The sequence below is a fragment of the Muntiacus reevesi genome, chromosome 3 (assembly GCF_963930625.1).
Source record: "Muntiacus reevesi chromosome 3, mMunRee1.1, whole genome shotgun sequence".
Taxonomy (NCBI): Eukaryota; Metazoa; Chordata; class Mammalia; order Artiodactyla; family Cervidae; genus Muntiacus; species Muntiacus reevesi.
In genome coordinates, this window is record NC_089251.1 from 147,859,094 (window position 1) to 147,880,015 (window position 20,922).

The 20,922-nt window shown below is 37.4% G+C and overlaps 1 protein-coding gene across 1 annotated transcript in view; it reads left to right on the top strand.

Annotated features, from left to right (window-relative positions):
- The window catches only part of SATB2 (SATB homeobox 2), a 197,456-nt gene that overhangs the window by 108,315 nt on the left and 68,219 nt on the right, over positions 1 to 20,922 (top strand). Inside the window, exon 7 of the mRNA XM_065930889.1 lies at positions 9,974 to 10,446. Within this exon, the coding sequence (XP_065786961.1) occupies positions 9,974 to 10,446 (473 nt within the window). The remainder of the gene's footprint in view (positions 1 to 9,973; positions 10,447 to 20,922) is intronic.

Sequence of the window (20,922 nt, forward strand, 5' to 3'; positions counted from 1 at the left end):
GCTGTATTTATATACTATTCCTATAAATTTAATTTCCAGAGTTGTGAGGTTGTCACTTTTATTTCCCATCTATTCTGCTGTCTCCTAATTTGAAAGTCAAGATATGAACTATTAAGCCTCATTTGGAAAAGCTAAATCTAACACATTCCTGCTTGTGCTTTGAAGCATATGATTCTAAATTGACAATGAATTCTTTTAAGCTGTAGGGATTTGTTTTAAAAAGCAATATGATGTAACATGCCATTGTTACTTAAACCAAAGGAAAGGTTGCAATTCTTCAGATGACCCTTGGGAAACAGGAGACACTGGTCAGAATGTCCTAATCAGGTCAGAATGGTCAGAATTTCCTAATTTTGAAATGGCAAAGCTAATCTGTTAATCATAATTATATAGACTTTTTCTGAAATGTACAGTAACATTTAAACAAAGACCTTTCATGTAGATACTGATCATCTAAAATTTACCCTTACAATTCTAAGATAATGATATTTTCCCTACAGCAAAACTAAAATCCAGAGAAATCTCCAACTTGCTCAAAAGGAGGTCTCAGAGCTAGTAAAAATTAGAATGTAGATTTGAGTGCAGTTTTCTAATATCAGGTCCAATCAATGCTTCTTCAGTATAATATGATCACCAACAAAAACTAAAGATACATCATAGAGAAGAAAATTCAAAATGTTTATAGATACATTTATAATACAGTGAGGGCTTTTCTGGTGGTTCAGACTGTAAAGAATCTGCCTACGATGCAGGAGACCTGGGTTTCATCCCTGGATCGAGAAGATCCTCTGGAGAAGGGAATGGTTACCCAATTCAGTATTCTTGTCTGAAGAATTTCATGGACAGAGGAGCCTGGCGGGCTATAGTTCACAGGGTCGCAAAGAGTCAGACACGATTAATACTTACCACTTAACTAACTTTAATAATATAGTGAAAGTTCAGTAAGATTGAATCCTTAATGTCATTAGGGTTTAGAGAAAAAAATATGACAGTTATAAATATAAAGAAATATGACAGTTATAAATATCTGGTATAATCTCAAAAGACAGCAACATAAAAGCCCAGACAATACAGAATAGGATTCTCAAATTTCAGGATACATAAAAATCAGTTGGCAGCTGCATCTTGTATACTCTCAAAAGACAGTAAGTAAAAGCAAAAATGATACAGGCATTGATTCTCAGACTTTACATAAGAATTGGAAATTTGGTGTATATTAAAAACTCAAAGAGATTCTGAGTTTGTATTTCTAACAGTCTTCCATGAAATGTAAATTTTGATGTTTCATAGGACTGTATTTTTTTTTTTTCCTATGAATATGCTGCAATTTATTCAGCCAGTTTCTTGGTGTCTTACATTCAGGTTATTATAATTTTTCTTATTTCAGAAAGCGCTGGTATGAATGCCCTTGCAGCTAAATTTTGGCACATATCTTTATACATTTTCTTTTTTTTTTTTTTATCTTTTTTTTTTTTTTTCAGTGGGTTTTGTCATACATTGATATGAATCAGCCATAGAGTTACACGTATTCCCCATCCCGATCCCCCCTCCCACCTCCCTGTCCACCCGATTCCTCTGGGTCTTCCCAGCCCGCCAGGCCCGAGCACTTGACTCATGCATCCCACCTGGGCTGGTGATCTGTTTCACCATAGATAATATACATGCTGTTCTTTCGAAACATCCCACCCTCACCTTCTCCCACAGAGTTCAAAAGTCTGTTCTGTACTTCTGTGTCTCTTTTTCTGTTTTGCATATAGGGTTATCGTTACCATCTTTCTAAATTCCATATATATGTGTTAGTATGCTGTAATGTTCTTTATCTTTCTGGCTTACTTCACTCTGTATAACAGGACTGTATTTTTAATGTCTTTGACACAGACCTGAAATGTTCAGTGTACATCCATCTGTGTATGTCAACATGCAGACACAGACAGACAGACACACAGACAAGGTGGACAGTAATAGTAATGATAAACACTGCATAGTGCCAGATACCGTTCCAAGTGTTGACATATATTAACTCATTTAACCTGCACAATGATCCATCAAGGTAGGCATAATTTTTAACCTACATTAAATGTACTAAGGCACAGGGAAGTTAAGTAACCTACCCATGGTCACATATCTACCAAATGGGCAAGCTGAGATTCAAACCCTGGCAGTCTGGCTTAGAAATCTCTGCTGTTAACTTTTATGCTGTACATCTTTTCCAATAGCTGAAAACATATTTACCCAAAACTGCAATAAAGAAATTATAATAAAAATTAAGTGCCAGATAGGAATATGACAAGATTTACATATAGACATATATTTTTTGAGCATTGAAAATGTTTCTGCAAACTTCTAAAATATATATGTATATGTTAGGGATTTGTGATTCTTAAATACTTGACTTCCTGGATGTACTGTGAAATTGCATGAAATAAAATGAGATTTTTTTTGAACCAAATACCTTTTCATTGTAATGCAGATAAATCCCTGGGGAGGAGTGCAAGTTTCTTGACTGTGAACAACCTGTCATAGCCAGCAGTCTTAGGCATTGAATAGCTAATATTAATAGGGTGCTCTTGGTTGGAACGTCTACTTGGAGTTGTATACAACCCCAGAAGCTCAAAGGATGGTTAGATAGTAGTTCCCAGTCTTTGTTATTGTCACTCAGTCCCAGAAAGTTCAAAGGAATTAGCAAGATCCTCCAGGAATTGTGAGTTTCTCAGAAACTTGAGCAGACTCCAGATCTGAACTACCCACCTGCAAGGCCCCAGGACTGGGACCCTTCTCCAGAGGTTAAAATAGCTACAGAAAGCTGCTCTGCTACTAAACATAGACACGTTTCAGCCCCGCTTGCCACATGCTGGGGACTTGTATTTGAAGCTGGGGACATCATTCCTTCCCAGGCACTTCCCATTCCACAAATTATGTTTAGGGACTTTGGCAATGGTAGAATCAAATTCATTGTGAATTAAATTGCAGCTCTGATGTAGAACTCTGGAAGCAGTTGTATTTTTAATGTCTCTTTAATAAGTAAGCATTTTGGCTTTATTGAGGATGTGTTCTGTTGTGAATGTGAGCATTGCTTTTATCATGAGAGGCAGCACTCCATTTTATTCTTCATGTTTTTTAAGATTTCTGATCCATGGCTAAATATTGTAGAGATAAGATGAGCCCTTAGAACCAGGGCTTACCTTTGGTCTTGGTTTAATTTAAGACAGGCTTAACCTGATATTTTCTATCTGAGTGAAAAAGCAAAATGCAAAATCAGGCACTGCTGTTAGGTCTACATTTTAGTCACTATGATTATTTCCAAATAATTTAAAAAGAAAGAAAAGGGGAAGAAGAGAGGGAGGGAGAGAGGAAGGAAAGGAAGGAAAGAAGGAAGGAAGGTCAGAAAGAAGAGAAAAGAAGTAATGAATGTTCAAGCTCACTTTTCAGGTTGAGTCTGGTACATTGTGATTCTCCTCTGACTTTTTTTTTTTCAAGTATTTGTATTTCACCTACTGAGACATAAGAGGCTAAAATATTATTCTGATATTATTTGTATAAGAGCAACAGCAGAAGAAAATTTGACAAAATCTATGCTTGATCATTTGATTTTCAGGCATTTTTAAAGTTGGGATGATGATTTTTTTTTCTTTATTAGTTGAAGTAAAGAATTTGACTTTTATTGATAGAGATGTCAAGGCCCGGGAAATGTTGATGAAGCCTCATTCTTTGACCGAACTTAAGACAAGCTCTTGAACCTTTTTCTAGGCTCATCTGTGCACTTCCTTGTAAAATCCAGTTTTGTGAGAACCCTGCTAAGTCAGTTTAACCAGAACCTGCTTGATACCTGATCAGCCTCGATATCTCATTCTTATCGGGTTCCTCATCCTCTGACATCCCCTAGGTGATGTCTGATCACCCTGGCCTGTCTTCAGCAAAGAATCCTGTTAGGTCAGTTTAGCCAGACTCCCTCTTACTCATGGTGTTTCCTTTTGGTTATTTTCCACCTCTGACCCCCAGTCTGTTCCTTGGCTGTAAATTCCCACTTTCTCATGCAATTTTTGGAGTTGGGCCCAGTCTCTTTCCCCGACTGTAATATCCCATTGCAGTGGTCCCTATACCTGTTGTGATGCTCTTGGATAAGGTCTGCCTTAACATCTCTAACAACATAGAGGGTATCTTTATTCTCATAAGTAAAATTTTAACACTGGTAACCTGTGTATGGGCAGGACCTAGTTTTCAGAAATGTTTTGTTTGGCTTTTCTTGTATTTTGAAAATGGAATTATTTGCCAGTACCTAAATTTAGGAGCTATCCTGCAAAAATCCAGATTAAAAAAATATATATTATTTTTGGAAACAACATCTAAAGAAATGACAATATGAGAAAGACAACTGGCTGAGGCAAGGTAGTGACTACTCTCTTTGGACTGGAAGACCTTCTCTCCTAGTATCTCTGCGGCTGGCTTCTCTGGCTGTTGTGCTCTACCTGGCTGTGTAGGCATTTGAATTTGCAATGCCCTCATTGTGGGTTACTAATGAGTTAGTACTTCATGATGTGGCCACATGTCTCTAAAGATACTTCCTCAGTCACTTTTCTAAACTATATGAAATTATAAGGGTCTGGGGACTCATTAGAAAAGGGGAATTAGTATGTATGATCTTAAAGGATGCGAAGAACTGACTCATTAGAAAAGACCCTGATGCTGGGAAAGATTGAAGGCAGGAGGAAAAGGGGACAACAGAGGATGAGATGGTTGGATGGCATCATCGACTTGATGGACATGAATTTGAGTAAGCCCTGGGAGTTGGTGATGAACAGGGAAGCCTGGTGTGCTGCAGTCCTTGGGGTCGCAAAGAGTCGGACACCGCTGAGTGACTGAACTGAACTGACTGAATCTTAAGGAAAAGATGGACTGATACTATTCTGATTCTTGTTGCACCAAGTTCATAGAGATTTCACAGAGCTCAAGAAAGTAACTCAAATGTAATTAAGTACCGAAAAATGAAAATAGTGACATTTTGGAAAATTAACTTTTGATCAAAGAATGTTTGCATTAAGAGGATATTTCTTTTTCTTTTTTTTGTAGAAAAAGAAATGAATAAAATATCTACTTCTTAAGTACCTGAAAACATAGTTTGCTACTTGAATTTGCCTTTATTTTGGCTGAATTAAAAAGCAAGCAAACAAAAGTGAATTGAATGTCTGAGGGCAAGTATTTCTGCCTGAGAAGTATAATTTTACTCTGGAAACTTCGTTCTTCATTTATTGATGTGGTGTATCACATTGATTAATTTGTGGGTATTGAAAAATCCTTGCATCCTAGGGATATATCCCACTTGATTGGATTCATATTGCTAGTATTTTGTTGAGGATTTTTGCATCTGTATTCATCAGTGATATTTGACCTATAATCTTTTTTTTTTTTTTGGTAGTACCTTTGTCTGATTTTGGTATAAGGGTGATGGTGGCCTTGTAAAATGAGTTTGGGAGTTTTCCTTCCTCTTCAATTTATGGAACCTTTTCAGAAGGATGGGTGTTAGCCCTTCTCTCAATGTGTGATAGAATTCACCTGTGAATCCATCCAGGACTTCTGTTTGTTGGGCATTCAGTGCTTGTGGTTGGTCTGTTAATGTTTTCTATTTCTTCCTGATTCAGTCCTGGGAGATTGTGGCTTTCTAAGGATTTGTCCATTTCTTTCAGGTTGTCTGTTTTATTGGCACGCAGTTGCTTGTGGAATTCTCTTATGATCGCTTGTGTTTCTGTGTGTCAGTTGTAAAGTCTCTTTCTTCCTGTCTAGTTTTATTCGAGTCCTTTTTTTTTTTTTCTCTTGGTGAGTCTGGATAAAGGTTTATCAATTTGTTTATCTTTTCAAAGGACCGACTTTTAGTTTCATTGGTCTTTGCTACTATCGTCTTTGTTTCTCATTTATTTCTGCTCTGATTTTTATGGTTTTTTTTTCTTTCTGCTTACTTTAGGGGTTTTTTGTTTGTTTGTTTGTTTTTCTCTAGTTGCTTTAGGTGTAAGGTTCAGTTGTTATTTGAGATTTTTCTTGTTTCCTGAGGTGAGATTGTATTGCCATACTTTCCTCTTAGAACTGCTTTTGCTGCATTCCATAGGTTTTGGATCATTCTGCTTCTGTTTTCATTTGTTTCTAGATACTTTATTTCCTCCTTGATTTCTTCAGTGATTCATTAGTTGTTTAGTAATGTATTATTTAGCCTCCACATGTTTGTGGTTTTCTCAAAATAGTTTTTTTCTTGTAGTTTATTTCTAATCTTATAGCACATGGTCAGAAAAGATGCCTGATACAGTTTTAATTTGCTTAAATTTACCAAGGCTTGCTTTGTGGCCCAGCACATGGTTGATCCTGGAGAATGTTCCATGTGCACTTGGGAAAAATGTGTATTCTGTTGTTTTTCAATGGAATGCTCTATAAAAATCAATTAAGTCCATCTGGTCTAATGTAACAATTAAGACCTTTGTTTCCTTATTGATTTTTTGTTTGGATGATCTGTCCATTGACAAAAGTGGAGTGTTAAAGTCACCCACTATTATTGTGTTAATTTCTCCTTTTATGGCTGTTAGCATCTGCCTTATATATTGAGGTGCTACTGTTTGTTGTATGTATATTTACAGCTGTTATATATTCTTTTAGGATTGATCTCTTGATCATTATATAGTGTCCTTCTTTGTCTCTTAGAACAGTCTTTATTTTAAAGTCTATTTGTCTGATATGAGCATTGCTACTTTAGCTTTCTCTTGATTTCCCTTTGCATGGAATACCTTCTTCCATACCCTCTTCACTTTGTTCAGTGAGGAGCTTACAATAGCAAATTCTGTCCTGTGAAAACTGTGTTAGATTACCTTGCTCAAAGGCTCTTAACTATTTGCTTGGTTTGATTTTAACTGTGTCTTATTACAATACCTGGAAAATATGTGCCTTTAGAGGATAAGATTAAAATAATTTGTTTACCTTGAACTTTATGAAGGAAAGGTGAATACAAAATATATGAATTACTTCGAAAGGATTAAGTTATAAATTGAAGTCTTAAAGAAGCTTGAAGTAAACTTTTGACTTATTTAGGAGTCCATAGGAAAGTTAAGCATTCAGTTTTTTTAAAAATCATGAAAAAATATTGTATATGTCTGAATATAAGGTGCTCCCAAGATATGGATATCTATGTGCTTTACCAGTTAGAAGTTTTAAATATAAAAGCCTTTAGACATGTAATAATATGATCAGGTATATATTTACATTGCTAATGTATTAATTTGATTCCTTGTATGTATTTAAAAATCACGTGTTATATAAAATATTAATTTAGAAATATTACTTTCTTGATTGATTTTTTTCAAATACTTTACCTATGACTTGATTCTAATGACTTTGTTATCTCTAAATTCTCTGTTTTGAGTCATCTCACCCAGTTTTCCAGCACACATCACTTTTGCCTAAGTATTTTGAGACTCAGTACTTTTTCTTTGGAACTTTATTTTGTATTAGGGTATAGCCAGTTAGTAATGTGATAGTTTCAGGTCAACAGTGAAGAACTCAGCCATACATACACATGTATCCATTTCCCCCCACGCTCCTCTCCCATCCAGGCTATCACGTAACATTGAGCAGAGTCCTCTGCAGTAGGTCCTTGCTGGTTATCCATTTTAAATATAGCAGTGTATGCATGATCATCCCAGATTTCCGAAGTATCCCTTTCCCCTGGCAACTATAAGTTCATTATCTTAGTTTGTGAGACTCAGTACTTTTTTGATCAATTATGATTCTGTCACTGTAAGCCATGTGCGAATTTACAAGCACTGTTTGCATATTGAAAGGTGTGATTATTTAATTTGTCTTACAGGTGAATACTTTTCTGCTCTCTAGCATGTAATCACTCAAAGTAGTTTTCTTTAAAGTAATACCATTAGACTTTTCCATAATCATATACAGCATTTCCAATTGTAAGAAAAAATTACTAAATCCATGTGGAATTTTTGCTTTATCAGATTTTGGGGGAATTCCCTGGAAGCCCAATGGTTGGTATTACATGCTTTCACTGCCTGGGCCTGGGTTCAGGCCTGGGGAAATATTAATAGAATGCCTCAAGCAGAGTGTCAAAATAAAAACAACAGCATAACACAGTTTTTGTTAGATTATATCCACAAGCATTGAAGCTGGCAAAGATAGAGGTTGTTTCAGCCTAATGTGTTTTCCCCAAACAAACCTTAGCTTTACATAATAATGTAATACAGAGATTTAGATAAGGATTTGATTTGGTATGATGTGACTTTTTTTTCTTTTTTTTTTGCTGTGTGTCTTTCTTGAGAAATATTCTTCAGGAAAGAAAGGACTGCCTCACTTTTGAACATACATGATACTTTCCTTTTTCTCCCTTTCAAAGTTATTCCTTAAATCTTTACTAAAGTACAATAAAACATATAAGAAAAATAACCTGGAGAAAGGGAGAATTTTATTTAATTGTAGATCAGTTCACTTCAGTTCAGTCACTTAGTCATACCTCCCTGTCCATCACCAACTCCCAGAGCTTACTCAGATTCATGTCCATTGAGTCAATGATGCCATCCAACCATCTCATCCTTTGTCATCCCCTTCTCCTCCTGCCTTCAATCTTTCCCAGCATCAGGGTAAAGTCCAATGAGTCAGTTCTTTGTATCAGGTGACCAAAGTATTGGAGTTTCAACTTCAACATCAGTCCTTCCAATGAATATTCAGGACTGATTTCCTTTAGAATTGACTGACTGGACTCTTAAGGGTCTTCTCCAACACCACAGTTCAAAAGCATCAATTCTTTGGCACTCAGATTTCTTTATAGTCCAACTCTCACATGCATGCATGACTATTGGAAAAACCATAGCTTTGACTAGACAGACCTTTGTTGGCAAAGTAGTGTCTCTGCTTTTTAACATGCCATCTAGGTTGATCATAGCTTTTCTTCCAAGGAGCAAGCGTCTTTTAATTTCATGGCTTTAGTCACCATCTGCAGTGATTTTGGAGCCCAAGAAAATAAAGTCTCTCACTGTTCCCATTGTTTCCCCATCTATTTGCCATGAAGTGAAAGGATTGGATGCCATGATCTTAGTTTTCTGAATGTTGAGTTTTAAGTCAACTTTTTCACTCTCCTCTTTCACTTTCATCAAGAGGCTCTTTAGTTTCTTCGTTTTCTGCCATATGGGTGGTGTCATCTGCATATCTGAGGTTATTGATATTTCTCCCAGCAATCTTGAAAGCAGATTAAAGGCTAACAGAGTTTTGCCAAGAGAATGCAGTGGTCCTAGCAAACAAATGGCAAATCAAGGTGATATTATTAATTTTGTGAGACTTTTTCTTATTCTAGTGCATATCACAATCATTAAAATATCCGTGTCTTAAAGATACATTCCTATAGAAAAGATAGCAAGTGAGGAGTTGAAAAGATATACTATGAGACAGGCAAATTATATAAATGTCTCCATAGTTGTATAATAGTATTTATGTGAGATTTTTTATTAGGAGATAGCAGTTAATTTGGCAGAAGATGTTGTCCTTGTCATTTCCTGATACCCATGAATGACACCGTTAACCACAAGCTACAGAAGATGAAAAACAGCTTAAAAAAAAAAAAGAAAAACAGCTTTTTTTTTTTTTTTTTAACCACAGTGAGTAATGAAGGAGGTGATAAGAGCTTGGAAACATGAGAAGATTTAGAATTTGTAATGGTTAGTTGTTTCTGTCTTGACTATTTAATAAAATGCCTACCTTTAGAAATTAAAAAAAGGCAAATATTTTTACTTCCATATCATAACCTATGGAAAAATCTATTATTGTAACCTTTTTTTCAGGAAAAGATGACTCAGTTTTACTCTGGGTCTTCCAGCTTTATATGAAAAAAATCTTTTTCCTTACTATACCAAAAATATAATTTAAAACTACATGTATCAGCAACAAATTATACTAATGATGATAATGACAAATTATCATTTTTATCTCTTAACAGTGGAAAGAGTGGAACGAGAAAACCTTTCAGACTATTGTGTTCTGGGCCAGCGTCCAATGCATTTACCAAATATGAACCAGCTGGCCTCCCTGGGGAAGACCAACGAACAGTCTCCTCATAGCCAAATCCACCACAGCACTCCCATCCGAAACCAAGTGCCCGCGCTGCAGCCCATCATGAGCCCTGGTCTCCTTTCTCCCCAACTCAGCCCACAGCTCGTCAGGCAGCAGATCGCCATGGCCCATCTGATCAACCAGCAGATCGCCGTCAGCCGGCTTCTGGCTCACCAGCATCCTCAAGCCATCAACCAGCAGTTCTTGAACCACCCACCCATTCCCAGAGCAGTTAAGCCGGAGCCAACCAATTCCTCTGTGGAAGTATCTCCAGATATCTACCAGCAAGTCAGAGACGAGTTGAAGAGAGCCAGTGTGTCCCAAGCTGTTTTTGCAAGAGTGGCATTCAATCGCACACAGGTACCATTAGCATTAAACATCATAATGTTTATATCGTGTTCATGATACATCATGTACCATGTTAATACTATGGACACGTTGTGACAAATATTTTTTATCTCTTTAAAATTTTTCTGTGGATCTCAGAGCACACAGAATCAGATTAATTAATAATCTTTAGTTCATGAAATACTATCACCATTGATCTATGCTTGGCCATAATTAATTAATTTCAGTAATGTAATGAATATCTGTGAATTCACTACCCAACTCAGTACCTGAAATGTTACTAGTGACATGGGTCTCTTTATGTACTTCTTCTTCTCCCTTCTTTTCCATTTACTTTCCCCAGATGTAACCCTGATCTTGAATTTTGTGCTTATCATTCCTTGTTTTTACTTTTTAAAAAACTAGTTCTAAAACGTAACCTTATCTTTGAACTTTACAAAAAATATTATATGTTATCATTTTTATAATTTTTAATAAACCCTTCAAAATGTATAAGTTAGATTTAAGATATTGCTTAAGTAGTAAAGTAGTATTGATAAAGGGCCTCCCAGATGGTGCTAGTGGTAAAGAACCCACCTGCCAGTGCGGGAGACGTAAGAGAGAAGGTCGATTTCTGGTTCGGGAAGATCCCCTGGAGGAGCGCCTAGCAGCCCACCCCAGTATTCTTGCCCAGAGAATCCCCATGGATGGAGGAGCCTGGAGGTCTACAGTCCATAGGGTTACACAGAGTTGGACATGACTGAAATGATTTAGCACAAAGTAGTAATGGATAGTTGACTCGTATTTTTAGTGTTTTGAGAGAATTATATGCCAATATAATATTAAATGATAGACAGTGAACAGTTTAGCTTTGTCTTACTTTATTGAAGGCTGCTTATAATCAAGAAGTTCTTTCCCACCAGTACTAAATGTGAGTGTGCATTAGATTCACATGGAAGACTGTTAAAACATAGATTGCTAGACCACTTTCTAGAGTTTCTGATTCACAGGTCTAGGGTGGGACCCAGAAAGTTGCATGTCTAACAAGATCCCAGCTGGTCATGATGCTGGTCTGAGGTCACATTTTGAGAATTGCTAATCTAGCTCTTATGCCATTGTCCCTTTGGTGTCTGTAGGAGTTTGGTTCCAGGGCCCTCGCAAATACCAAAACCTACAGATGCTCAAGTCCCTTATATAAAATGGTGCAGCACAGTTGGTCTGCCCTATCTGTGGATTTTGCATCCACAGACACACAGGACCAATTGTATGAGTGCCCAAAAAGTAAAAGTGTCTGATCTTCAGGAGCTGACAGTCTGGTAGTGAAAAGTAAAATATACTCAGATAACTAAAATGAAATGTGAAGTCAGGAGAATGATGTAAGATAATGTGAACAGTGACTGCAGTGGGTGTTTGTGAGGAGTTGGGGTTAGGCATCCTTACAGTAGAGTAAGTAAGTGAGTAAGCAAGTGAGTGGTTAAGAGGACAGTGGGTTTAAGTTAGCCACCCTACTAAATGCAAGGCAGGAAACCAAGCTCTCTGCAGATGCAAAGATGAAAAATATTGTGAGCAAGCACATATGTGAACAGCTGACTTGAGTATGAAGGTTTCTGGATAGTTAGACCTTGAAGGATGAATAAAATTTAATGGGCAAACATGGAGAAGACGGGTGTTTTAGGTTAAAACACACACACACACACACACACACACACACACACGAAAAAGGTTGAGTCAGAAAAAGTCAGGACCAGCTGATAGTTGATAGCAAAGCTAGATATAACTTACAGGGAGAAGAACAGATCCGAAAAGATCTTAGGTTCCTGCTAAGAACTTTGAATTGTGTTTAATGAGCAGTGGAAACCATTGACGGTTTTATGTAGGGATATTCTTTCATCGAATGATCAGAATTGGATCTTAGGAATACTTTTTTCCCTTCAATGATATCGAGAGGGTAGGGATTTTACTTAGGAGTCTGCCTTGCGTGTATGGCTGAAATGCAGAGAAGTTTTGAACAAGACTGATGCCAGTGGAGTGGAGGGTGCTGTCAACAAGCGTGAGAGTGAAGCTGACAGAAATTGCAACTACCTGGAGTAGAGGTAACACTAGGGTTTGAGCTGACTACCAATGAAGCGTAATTATTTAGAGAATCAAGGAGGGTATTGAAAGAGAGGGTTGGAGTAAAGTTAAAGTGATTACTGTGGGCTGTTTGACTTTGGGCTATTTGACTCTGAAGTGCTCATAGACTCCTTAAGTGAAGATGTGCAGCAGTCCTTGAAAATAAGAGTTTAGTGCTAAGAATAGTTGTTAGGGTTAGAGAAAGAGATGAGAAATTTATTCACGAAACCTGGAATTTAAAAAGACAGCAGAGGGAGGGGAGAAGCCGCCAGCACTACTAATGCCAAGGAGAAGAGACCACGAAATGCCAGGAGAGGTGGGGGCAGGTGAAGGTAGAAGAAAAGGGAGATGCTGATAAACTATAGAGGATTTGGGCTGAGAGTCTCCAGAGGAGACTCTTCCATGTGGGGAAAACTAAGAAGTTTAGGGAGGGGAAGTTTGAAACCATGCCATGAGATTTGGTGTTTGGTTGGGAGAAATCCTTGGCAAGCTTTAGAGTATAATTTCATTAGAGTGGTGAGGGCAGGAGCCAGAATTTAGGAGTTAAGGAGTGATTAACTGTCAAGGATACAGAAGCAGTGGCTGCAAATTACTCTTTCCAAAATTTGGTGTTGAAAGGGAGACCAGAAATGGGTTGACAGTTCTGAAAGTGAGAGGGAGTCAATTTGAGACAGAAGAATCAGTTTGGGCCTCAGCTGAAGTCAAACAGCATGAAGGACTGATGGAACCAACCACTGTGGTTTGGTAACAGTCTTCAGCCACGGTGAAACTGCAGGAGTAGGAGCAGGGAAGAAAGGCAGTGGGCTTGCTTGAGATTTGGTGCTGACAGATTAGGTATGGCAGGGGACCAAGAGGGGTGAAACCTCTTGCTCCCTTGACTCTTCGCTAATGGATGCATTCTGTCATTGACAGAGCCTGTAGCATCATTTGAAAATGAGTTCAGAGGTTCACAGAGGGCTACACGTGTTCCAGACATCACTAAACCACCATTCTTTTGTGGCTTAAAGTACTAGGGTAGCGTGTGTGTGTCCTCAGCTATCTGGATTGAGCCCATGAGAGTGCTTCTCTTCTTGAGCAAGTCTGCTCCTTACTATTATAAAACACAAAGTAGAAGGATGTGTCTTTAAGCCTGTATTTTGCAGTTCTCTCTCTCTCTCTGTGTGCTCCTTCATCTGTCATTCATGTGCATGCATAGGTATTTCAAGGCTAGTCAACATTTTATTGCTGGTTATTTATATAGCTCCTTTGGATAAGGATAAGGTTGAGAGCATGGTTGTATTGCTTTGGATTTTGGAATCAACACATGCAGTATACAGTTTATCTAAATAGCATGAAGCATGAGAGAAGACTCCCCATGAGGCTAGACCAAAGCAGGCCGTGTTGCTATGAAGAGATGCTCTGCCAAGGCCCTGGGCCCTTGGAGGCCTGTCTTCTTCTGCACAATCCTTTCTGTCTGTTTTTTGGAATTAATGATTTTTCTTTGGCATTGCCATCTTTCAAGTGCCAAGTTATAAAAGGTCTAATTGAAGCGCAGAACATATTTTATTATTTTGCTCCTGCCATTAAATTTGTAAGATGGCTACACCCAGAAAGAAACATTCACTTTCAATCAGCATGAGCTTGAGTTCATGGGCCAGCCTTGAGGATATCAAGTGGAAACTGCGTAGGAATGTATGAGTATTTCATTTTAAATTTCTGCTTTTAATTTGGGAAAGCTTTTCATCCCTCTGGGATCATAACCTGTTGTGTATAAAGCCCAACCTAATCAAGGTAGATGGTATTGACAGAATGACATAGTTTGAACTTAAGCTGGAGGTCAGCAGGCAGATTGTTTCTGCTGTATAAGCTGTAGTCACCATAGCAGAGGTTGGACAGCTGGGTGTTACCAGCAACACTGTTGAATGGAAGATATGGTCTGCTATGCCTCATGACACCAACCATGCATTTTCCACATGATAGGCTCTCTTGAGTGGAATCAGAAATATGTTAGTGATAAAATAACTTGTTAACAGATAAAAAGTAACTTTGTAGATAATAACATAAACTAGTTGTTAATCTGTGGACAGTAACGAATCTCAACTTTTTTTTTCCCCTCAAAGCAAACAGAATCAGGACCGTTTATTTTGATGGGCACCCAGGACGAGTTCTAGTCTTGTGCTCAGTTGTTTTACTGATATGCAGCATGTGCTTGGGCTTCTTCAATGGCTCAGTGGGTGAAAAATCCACTTGCAGTGCAGGAGATGCAGGAGACATGGGCCTGATCCTTGGAGCATATTCTCAGTTTACTGAGTATTTTTCATGAATAGTTCATGATATCTATTATTCACTTATTATCAAATTCAGTAAAAAGCATTTTGATTTGTCACACTATATAGTTTGTGTTCTTGGATTTGTTCTTGATGATTGGACCAAGAATAAATCTAATAATTAATTTCTCTGTTTTGTATGTGTGTATGTGTACATGTAGAACAAAAATCACATGCAAAACGTTCACAAATGAATTTAGAATTGTTAAAAAAAAAAGCCTAGTTTTTCATGTTTAAGACTTCCAGATGAAAAACTGAAATTCATAATAAATAGCATTTGAAAAAGCAGTTCTTAAAGGAAAATCTTAATTACTTTGTATGTCTGATCCATTGCTACTATATCATTTGTTGATGTAAAATAACAAAAGGGGAAAGGAACTGTATTTTTGGTTCTTGGTATTAAAAACCAAGAACTTGCTTTTTAATACATTTGAATTCTTATCAGCGTGTCTCTTAAAAACAGAAAATAGATTGGTTTGATAAAATGATCTCCTACCCATACTTCTTGACAAGGTCCTGGCCTCTGCCAGAGTCAGAGATCGACAGCCTTTTGCCATTCTGATTTTATTATTATTTCCTACACTTCTCTGTTAGTTTGTTAATACTGTCTAAACTAAGAACATAATTTAAGTCACATGTTCTGGGCAAGGGAAACGGCACATTTGACATCATGCAGTACCAGGATATTGAATCTTCAGCGTGAGCATGAGACTAATATGATTCCAGATACAGGGAGTGGCAGTGTGTTGCGTCGTGTCTGTGCCATAAGCACTATTTGTTGTTGTCCAGCTGCTGAATTGTGTCTGACTCTTTGCTACCCCCTGGACTGGGGCCCACCAGGCTTCTCTGTCCATGAGATTTCCCAGGCAATATTGCTGGAGTGGGTTGTCATTTCCTCCTTCAGGGGGTGTTTCCCATCCTGGAATCAAACCCACATCTCCTACATTGCAGGCAGATTCTTTACTACTGAGCCACCAGAGAAGCTCCATCTGCATGGTAGAAGCCTATTTTTGCCATCTGACCTTATGTAAAATATACTCTGAGCACATCACTTTCTTCTTTGCTAGTCTTCTGAAAGAAAAGGTTAGCCCTACTTCTGGAGACTTTTATGACACATGGGAGCCTTTGAGAACAGTAGGAGAAAAGTGGTATTTTCTGACCTGGTCATTAATATTCTGGCAATCCTATGACACGTTACTAAGCGTTTCTGTTACCTGTGGTCACAAAGTGCTGTGATGCACCAGAGGAGGCTGGCCTCCATCCTTCACTCCTCCAGCACCGCCTCCCAGCCTCCGGCCTCATGCTTTACTTCTAACTCATGTGTCTGCTGGTTGGCTCTTCCGTCAAAGGACTTTGCTCAGGTGACTGGATTTTCCTTTGCTTGCGCTGACAGAAAGCTGGAAGCGCTAAACAGGTATCTGATAGGCGCAGGAGGAGGAAAGCCCAGCTCCTTGCCTCCCGTCGCAGGGACAGCGCTGACCTGTGACTTTCACTCCAGAGGCCTCTGCAGACTGGGCTGAGGCTGAGGCTTTGCTTGCTTTTCTCCTGTTCTCTGTCCTGCTTCTCCCAGTCCCTCACAAGTTTCCCTCGGAAGCACTTCCTACATAAATCACCTGTGTAGGAATCTATCTCAGGATGTGCTTTTTATCTCAGATAACAGATCAAGGTCATTGCTAGTCTAACTGACATTTGGTTATGCCATAGGGTAGTAGTTTGAATAAAACATAGCTTCACTTTTATACCTACTACCTTCAGAAATCCAAGGCAAGATGTTATTATGGAAATAGTATAGAGGTTTTTATGGTACCACTTTGTTTTAAAAATATTATCAGTGTTGTTTGTAAATCATGAGCACGATGTTATTAGGGCAATAGTATAGAATTGTATAGATTTTTTTTCACTGTACTACTTTCTCTTGAAAACATTATAGCTGTTGTGATTTTTAACTGAGTCCCCTGAATTTAATGGGCTGGTTTGGATATTAGCCAGATTTACTTATGGATGTTGAATGTGGAGGGATTGGTTAGAGGGAGGGGAGAGAGAGAGAAGAAATGAGACAGAAACAGACATTGGGTATGAGGCCCTATGAGATCTTCCAGACTTGACATAAAGCCATCGTTACTGAGTCTCAAAGGTGCATTATGTGATTTATGTGAGTTTCAGAGTAGCTTTGCTCCTCTCTCCTGCCCTATCTCCAGTGCTCTGTCAATGATGCAAATGGGTCTGTTAGACTGATAATTTTGAGAAGTAAGAGAACCCCTGTAGGGTTTTATTTTTTTTTGCATATTCATTTTCCCTTGCTTCTGTCCCAGAGTTATTTCAGCGTTGGCACACTTAGCAGCCCTATAGACATGAAATAAGTTCCTGGCTATTTACTGTGTTTACCTCTTTGCGTTTTGACAGTTTGGTTATGAATCCTAACCTATAGCATTCTTTTGTCCCTTGTCACTTTATGGACTTAAGAAAATCAGTAAGAGGCTTTTGAAGATATGAAAAGGTTTGTGACTATTTTACAAGACTTAATATTACCCAGGAATGGTTGTGGGATGTCCACTGACCTATAATAAGAATGGTTTCATGAAATATGTACAATGACTCTTGCTTAATAGATAAACTATTCTCTAATTTATTTAAAATCCAATGACCTACATATTCATGTGTTCAGAAATCCCCCATTTACTAGCATTGTTTCTCCTTTGAGACCTTCCATTTGAGCAAATCTGTTAAATGAAGTAGAGAGGAAGCTTTGATCCAAACTAGGCTAAATCCATTGGAACAAATGCCCTGCCACATGTGAATGGGAGCATTAGAATGCCAGCAAAGGGAAATGAAGGGTTATCCTCTGTCCCTCTCTGCACCTCTATCCCCTTACCTTGAAGGTGGTGTTCAGGAAACAGCCATACACATGGAATTGGCAATAAAAAGTTTGTATCGTTTGAATGAGACTTTGGGCGCATTCACTTTTGACGAAGTGTGGTTATTTTTCTTTTTTCTCTAGCAGATTATATGCCATAACTGGGAAAGTTCAGACTTATTTTGTGTCTAGGTAGCTCTTCTGAGTCAGTTCTTAGAAACATGTTTTCATTAGAAGTCTATATGGATTTTGCAAAATGTGTTAATGTTCTATAAAAGAAATGCTTCTAATTTGGTATCTTTAGTTTGTGAAAAAGTCACAAAGTTACACAATTTGCAGCATTTTATCAAAGGTCTTTTTTGAGAAAGCTGTTTATCTTTTATCTGGTATAGAAGAGAATTTTTAAAATCCTTTGTGAACTCATTTGGTTGATCGATCCTTAATTTGCGTACTTTTTATATTTTTATGAGACTTTGCAAAAAAAAAAATCTGTTGTTTATTTATTAAAGCCATATCATTTGAAGAAACTTAAGTTCAGGGTCATAAATACAATTTATGAAGTCATTCAGCAACCAGAGAATGTTTTCAACAGATTGGAAAATTAAATTGAGTGATGTATCAGAAAAATTGGCAGTAAGGTCAGCAGCTAGAAATGTAAATGTCTTTGTGTGAAATGACATGGACTTTGCTTTTATGCTTTATTGGCACTGTGTTTGTAGTATATTCCCACCCACATTATTAAGGTTAAAAATTGAAGTGGCACAATTAGGAAGAGATGTGTGGCAACAAAGTGAAAATTCTAACAACCAAAATATTTGGAAGTCTGAGCTTTAGTTTGTTACCCATTAGTTTTTTCTGATGGTGGGGAGAAATTTCTGTAACTTCTTGTTTGATTTATACTTATTGTTAGCCCAAGGTAGGCATGATTTAGTTACACATACCATTTGTACGTGTAGAAACTTGACCTCCAAGATATTTAAAATTCTTTCTCAGCATTCAGTAAGATATAGGCACTCAGCAATATGGCAATAGAATATAATGTAAATCCAGGGGTCTTGACTCCATGGTCCAGTGAGCTGGTTATAAAATGACTAGGGAACCTGTGAGAAAAAGGAAGTCCAGCCACTGAAAGATGGGCTGTAAATATGAAATGCCACAGATCAGGCATGAACATGTTATTGAGTTTTGAAGCAAATAATATGCCCTCTTTTGATTTCAACATTAAATTAATAAAGTAGGGAAAGAGGGTCCTGCAAGCTTCATAAAATAGGTACTCTTTCATTTCAGAATCACTGGCTTGAATTCATAGATTTAAAGATTCTAATAATATTAATATCTCCCAAGACAGCAATGTCTCAAAGTTATTCAGTGACTTAAGGATGGCTGTCAAGATAGTGGTCTCAATTTCGTCCCTCCTTACATATAAAGACTGTCGTTAATTAGCACCTTTTAGACAATTTTGGGCAAAAAGCATGGGGAGAAGCTGGCTCTGTGCTCTGGGTTAAGAGAAGTTTGACTCAGTGTACCAGCGTATTCCCACTCCCAAATCTAACTGAAACAGAACATTTCATGTAAAAGAAAATATAAAGGCTCCTTTTATCCCCCCCTTCACAAAACTTGTACCAAAAAATCAGAGGATACAGATAAGATAGTACAGTGTTCTATTCCTTTCATCCCTGATCAGTGTGAAAAATCCTTAAAAAATAGTTACTGAACTGTTACAAAGTGAAAGAAAGTGAAAATCACTCAGTTGTGTCCGACTCTCTGGGACCCCATGGACTATACAGTCCATGGAATTCTGCAGGCCAGAATACTGGAGAATCTGTTCCCTTCTCCAGGTGATCTTCCAAACCCAGGGATTGAACCCAGATCTCCTGCATTGCAGATGGACTCTTTACCATCTGAGTTACAGAGAATTCAAGGGGAATTCCCTGACAGTCCAGTGGTTAGGACTGCATGCTCATTACCAAGGGCAAGGGTTTCAATCCCTGCTTGGGGAACTAAGATCCCATAAGCTATGGGTGTGGCCTAAATAAATAAAATTCAGGGCTTTTTATTTTTACTAAAAAAAAAAAAACAAAAACCACAAACCTGCCTTTTGATGATGGTTTTATAATATCACTATTCTCTAACAAGGAGGAGTTGACTCATTTTGCACAGGTGTGCAGTCTCTAACCTGAAATAAGATATTTCACTTCTAGTGAGTGTGTCTCGGTAGAGACCAGCACTTTTAGTGGGAAAGCCTAGTTTTATTAGTTAACTAGTTTCTCCAAATCCTGGATGGTGTTTAAAGTAGGATTTTTATAGAAGAACTACAAGGCAACACTAGTTTTAGGTTCCATAATTTATATGCTTTTCACTTTTGCTTATTCAAAGTAATTTAAAAAATACATGGAGTGTTCCTTTCATGGCCATTGATGGAAATGATGGCCATTTGGTCTGGGGTTAAGTGCATGTTTGTTCAAATAAAGTAAATTCAGTTTGAAGGCCAAAAATTCTGTGAGAAAAATACAACTAAATCAATTTGAAGTCAATTGGAAATTGATAAAGTTGTTTAAATTCTGTCTGCAAGTTTTGTGCCTAAAATTATTCCTGTAGACAGCAGTATTTACTTGTAAACTTCTCTGGTCACCACACTCAATAAGAAATAATTTTTACTTTATGAGCTAGTATGTCTAAGTCACACACACATAGATGTTTTTGCACACATATATGTGTGTCTGTTTTAAGTTTCACCTTATTTCCAACTATATCTGTATATTTCTTCATGAAAGAAAAAGAAAAAAACCTTCATGAAACAATAGAGTATGAAGTACTGTGGTAATTTCTAATCTATTTAACTACATTTTGTTATAAATAAACTACCTATAATGTGCTAAATTAATTTTATCGGCCACTAGTAATTATGAACCATGTTTCAACAATGATGCAGATTAAAGCTGATTTTAAAAGTTACTTGGGGAAAGAAAGTGGTTTTACTTTTTTGAAGTATGAATAAATATTAGTTCAGTGCTATCCTGAAATGTCTGTATGGTCATTTTGCTTTATATAATTTATTAAATTTTTCTTCACGCTCTCCTCTATCCCAAATAATTTTAATTATTCTACTTCCTAGAATTTATTTATTTTAATTAATTTTTTAATATTTTCTGTCTTTATAGGAAGACATCTGTAAGTCGAGGGCCTTGAATATGTGAAGTTGCAAGTTGAAAATAAGAAATGTACTTTGATATTAGT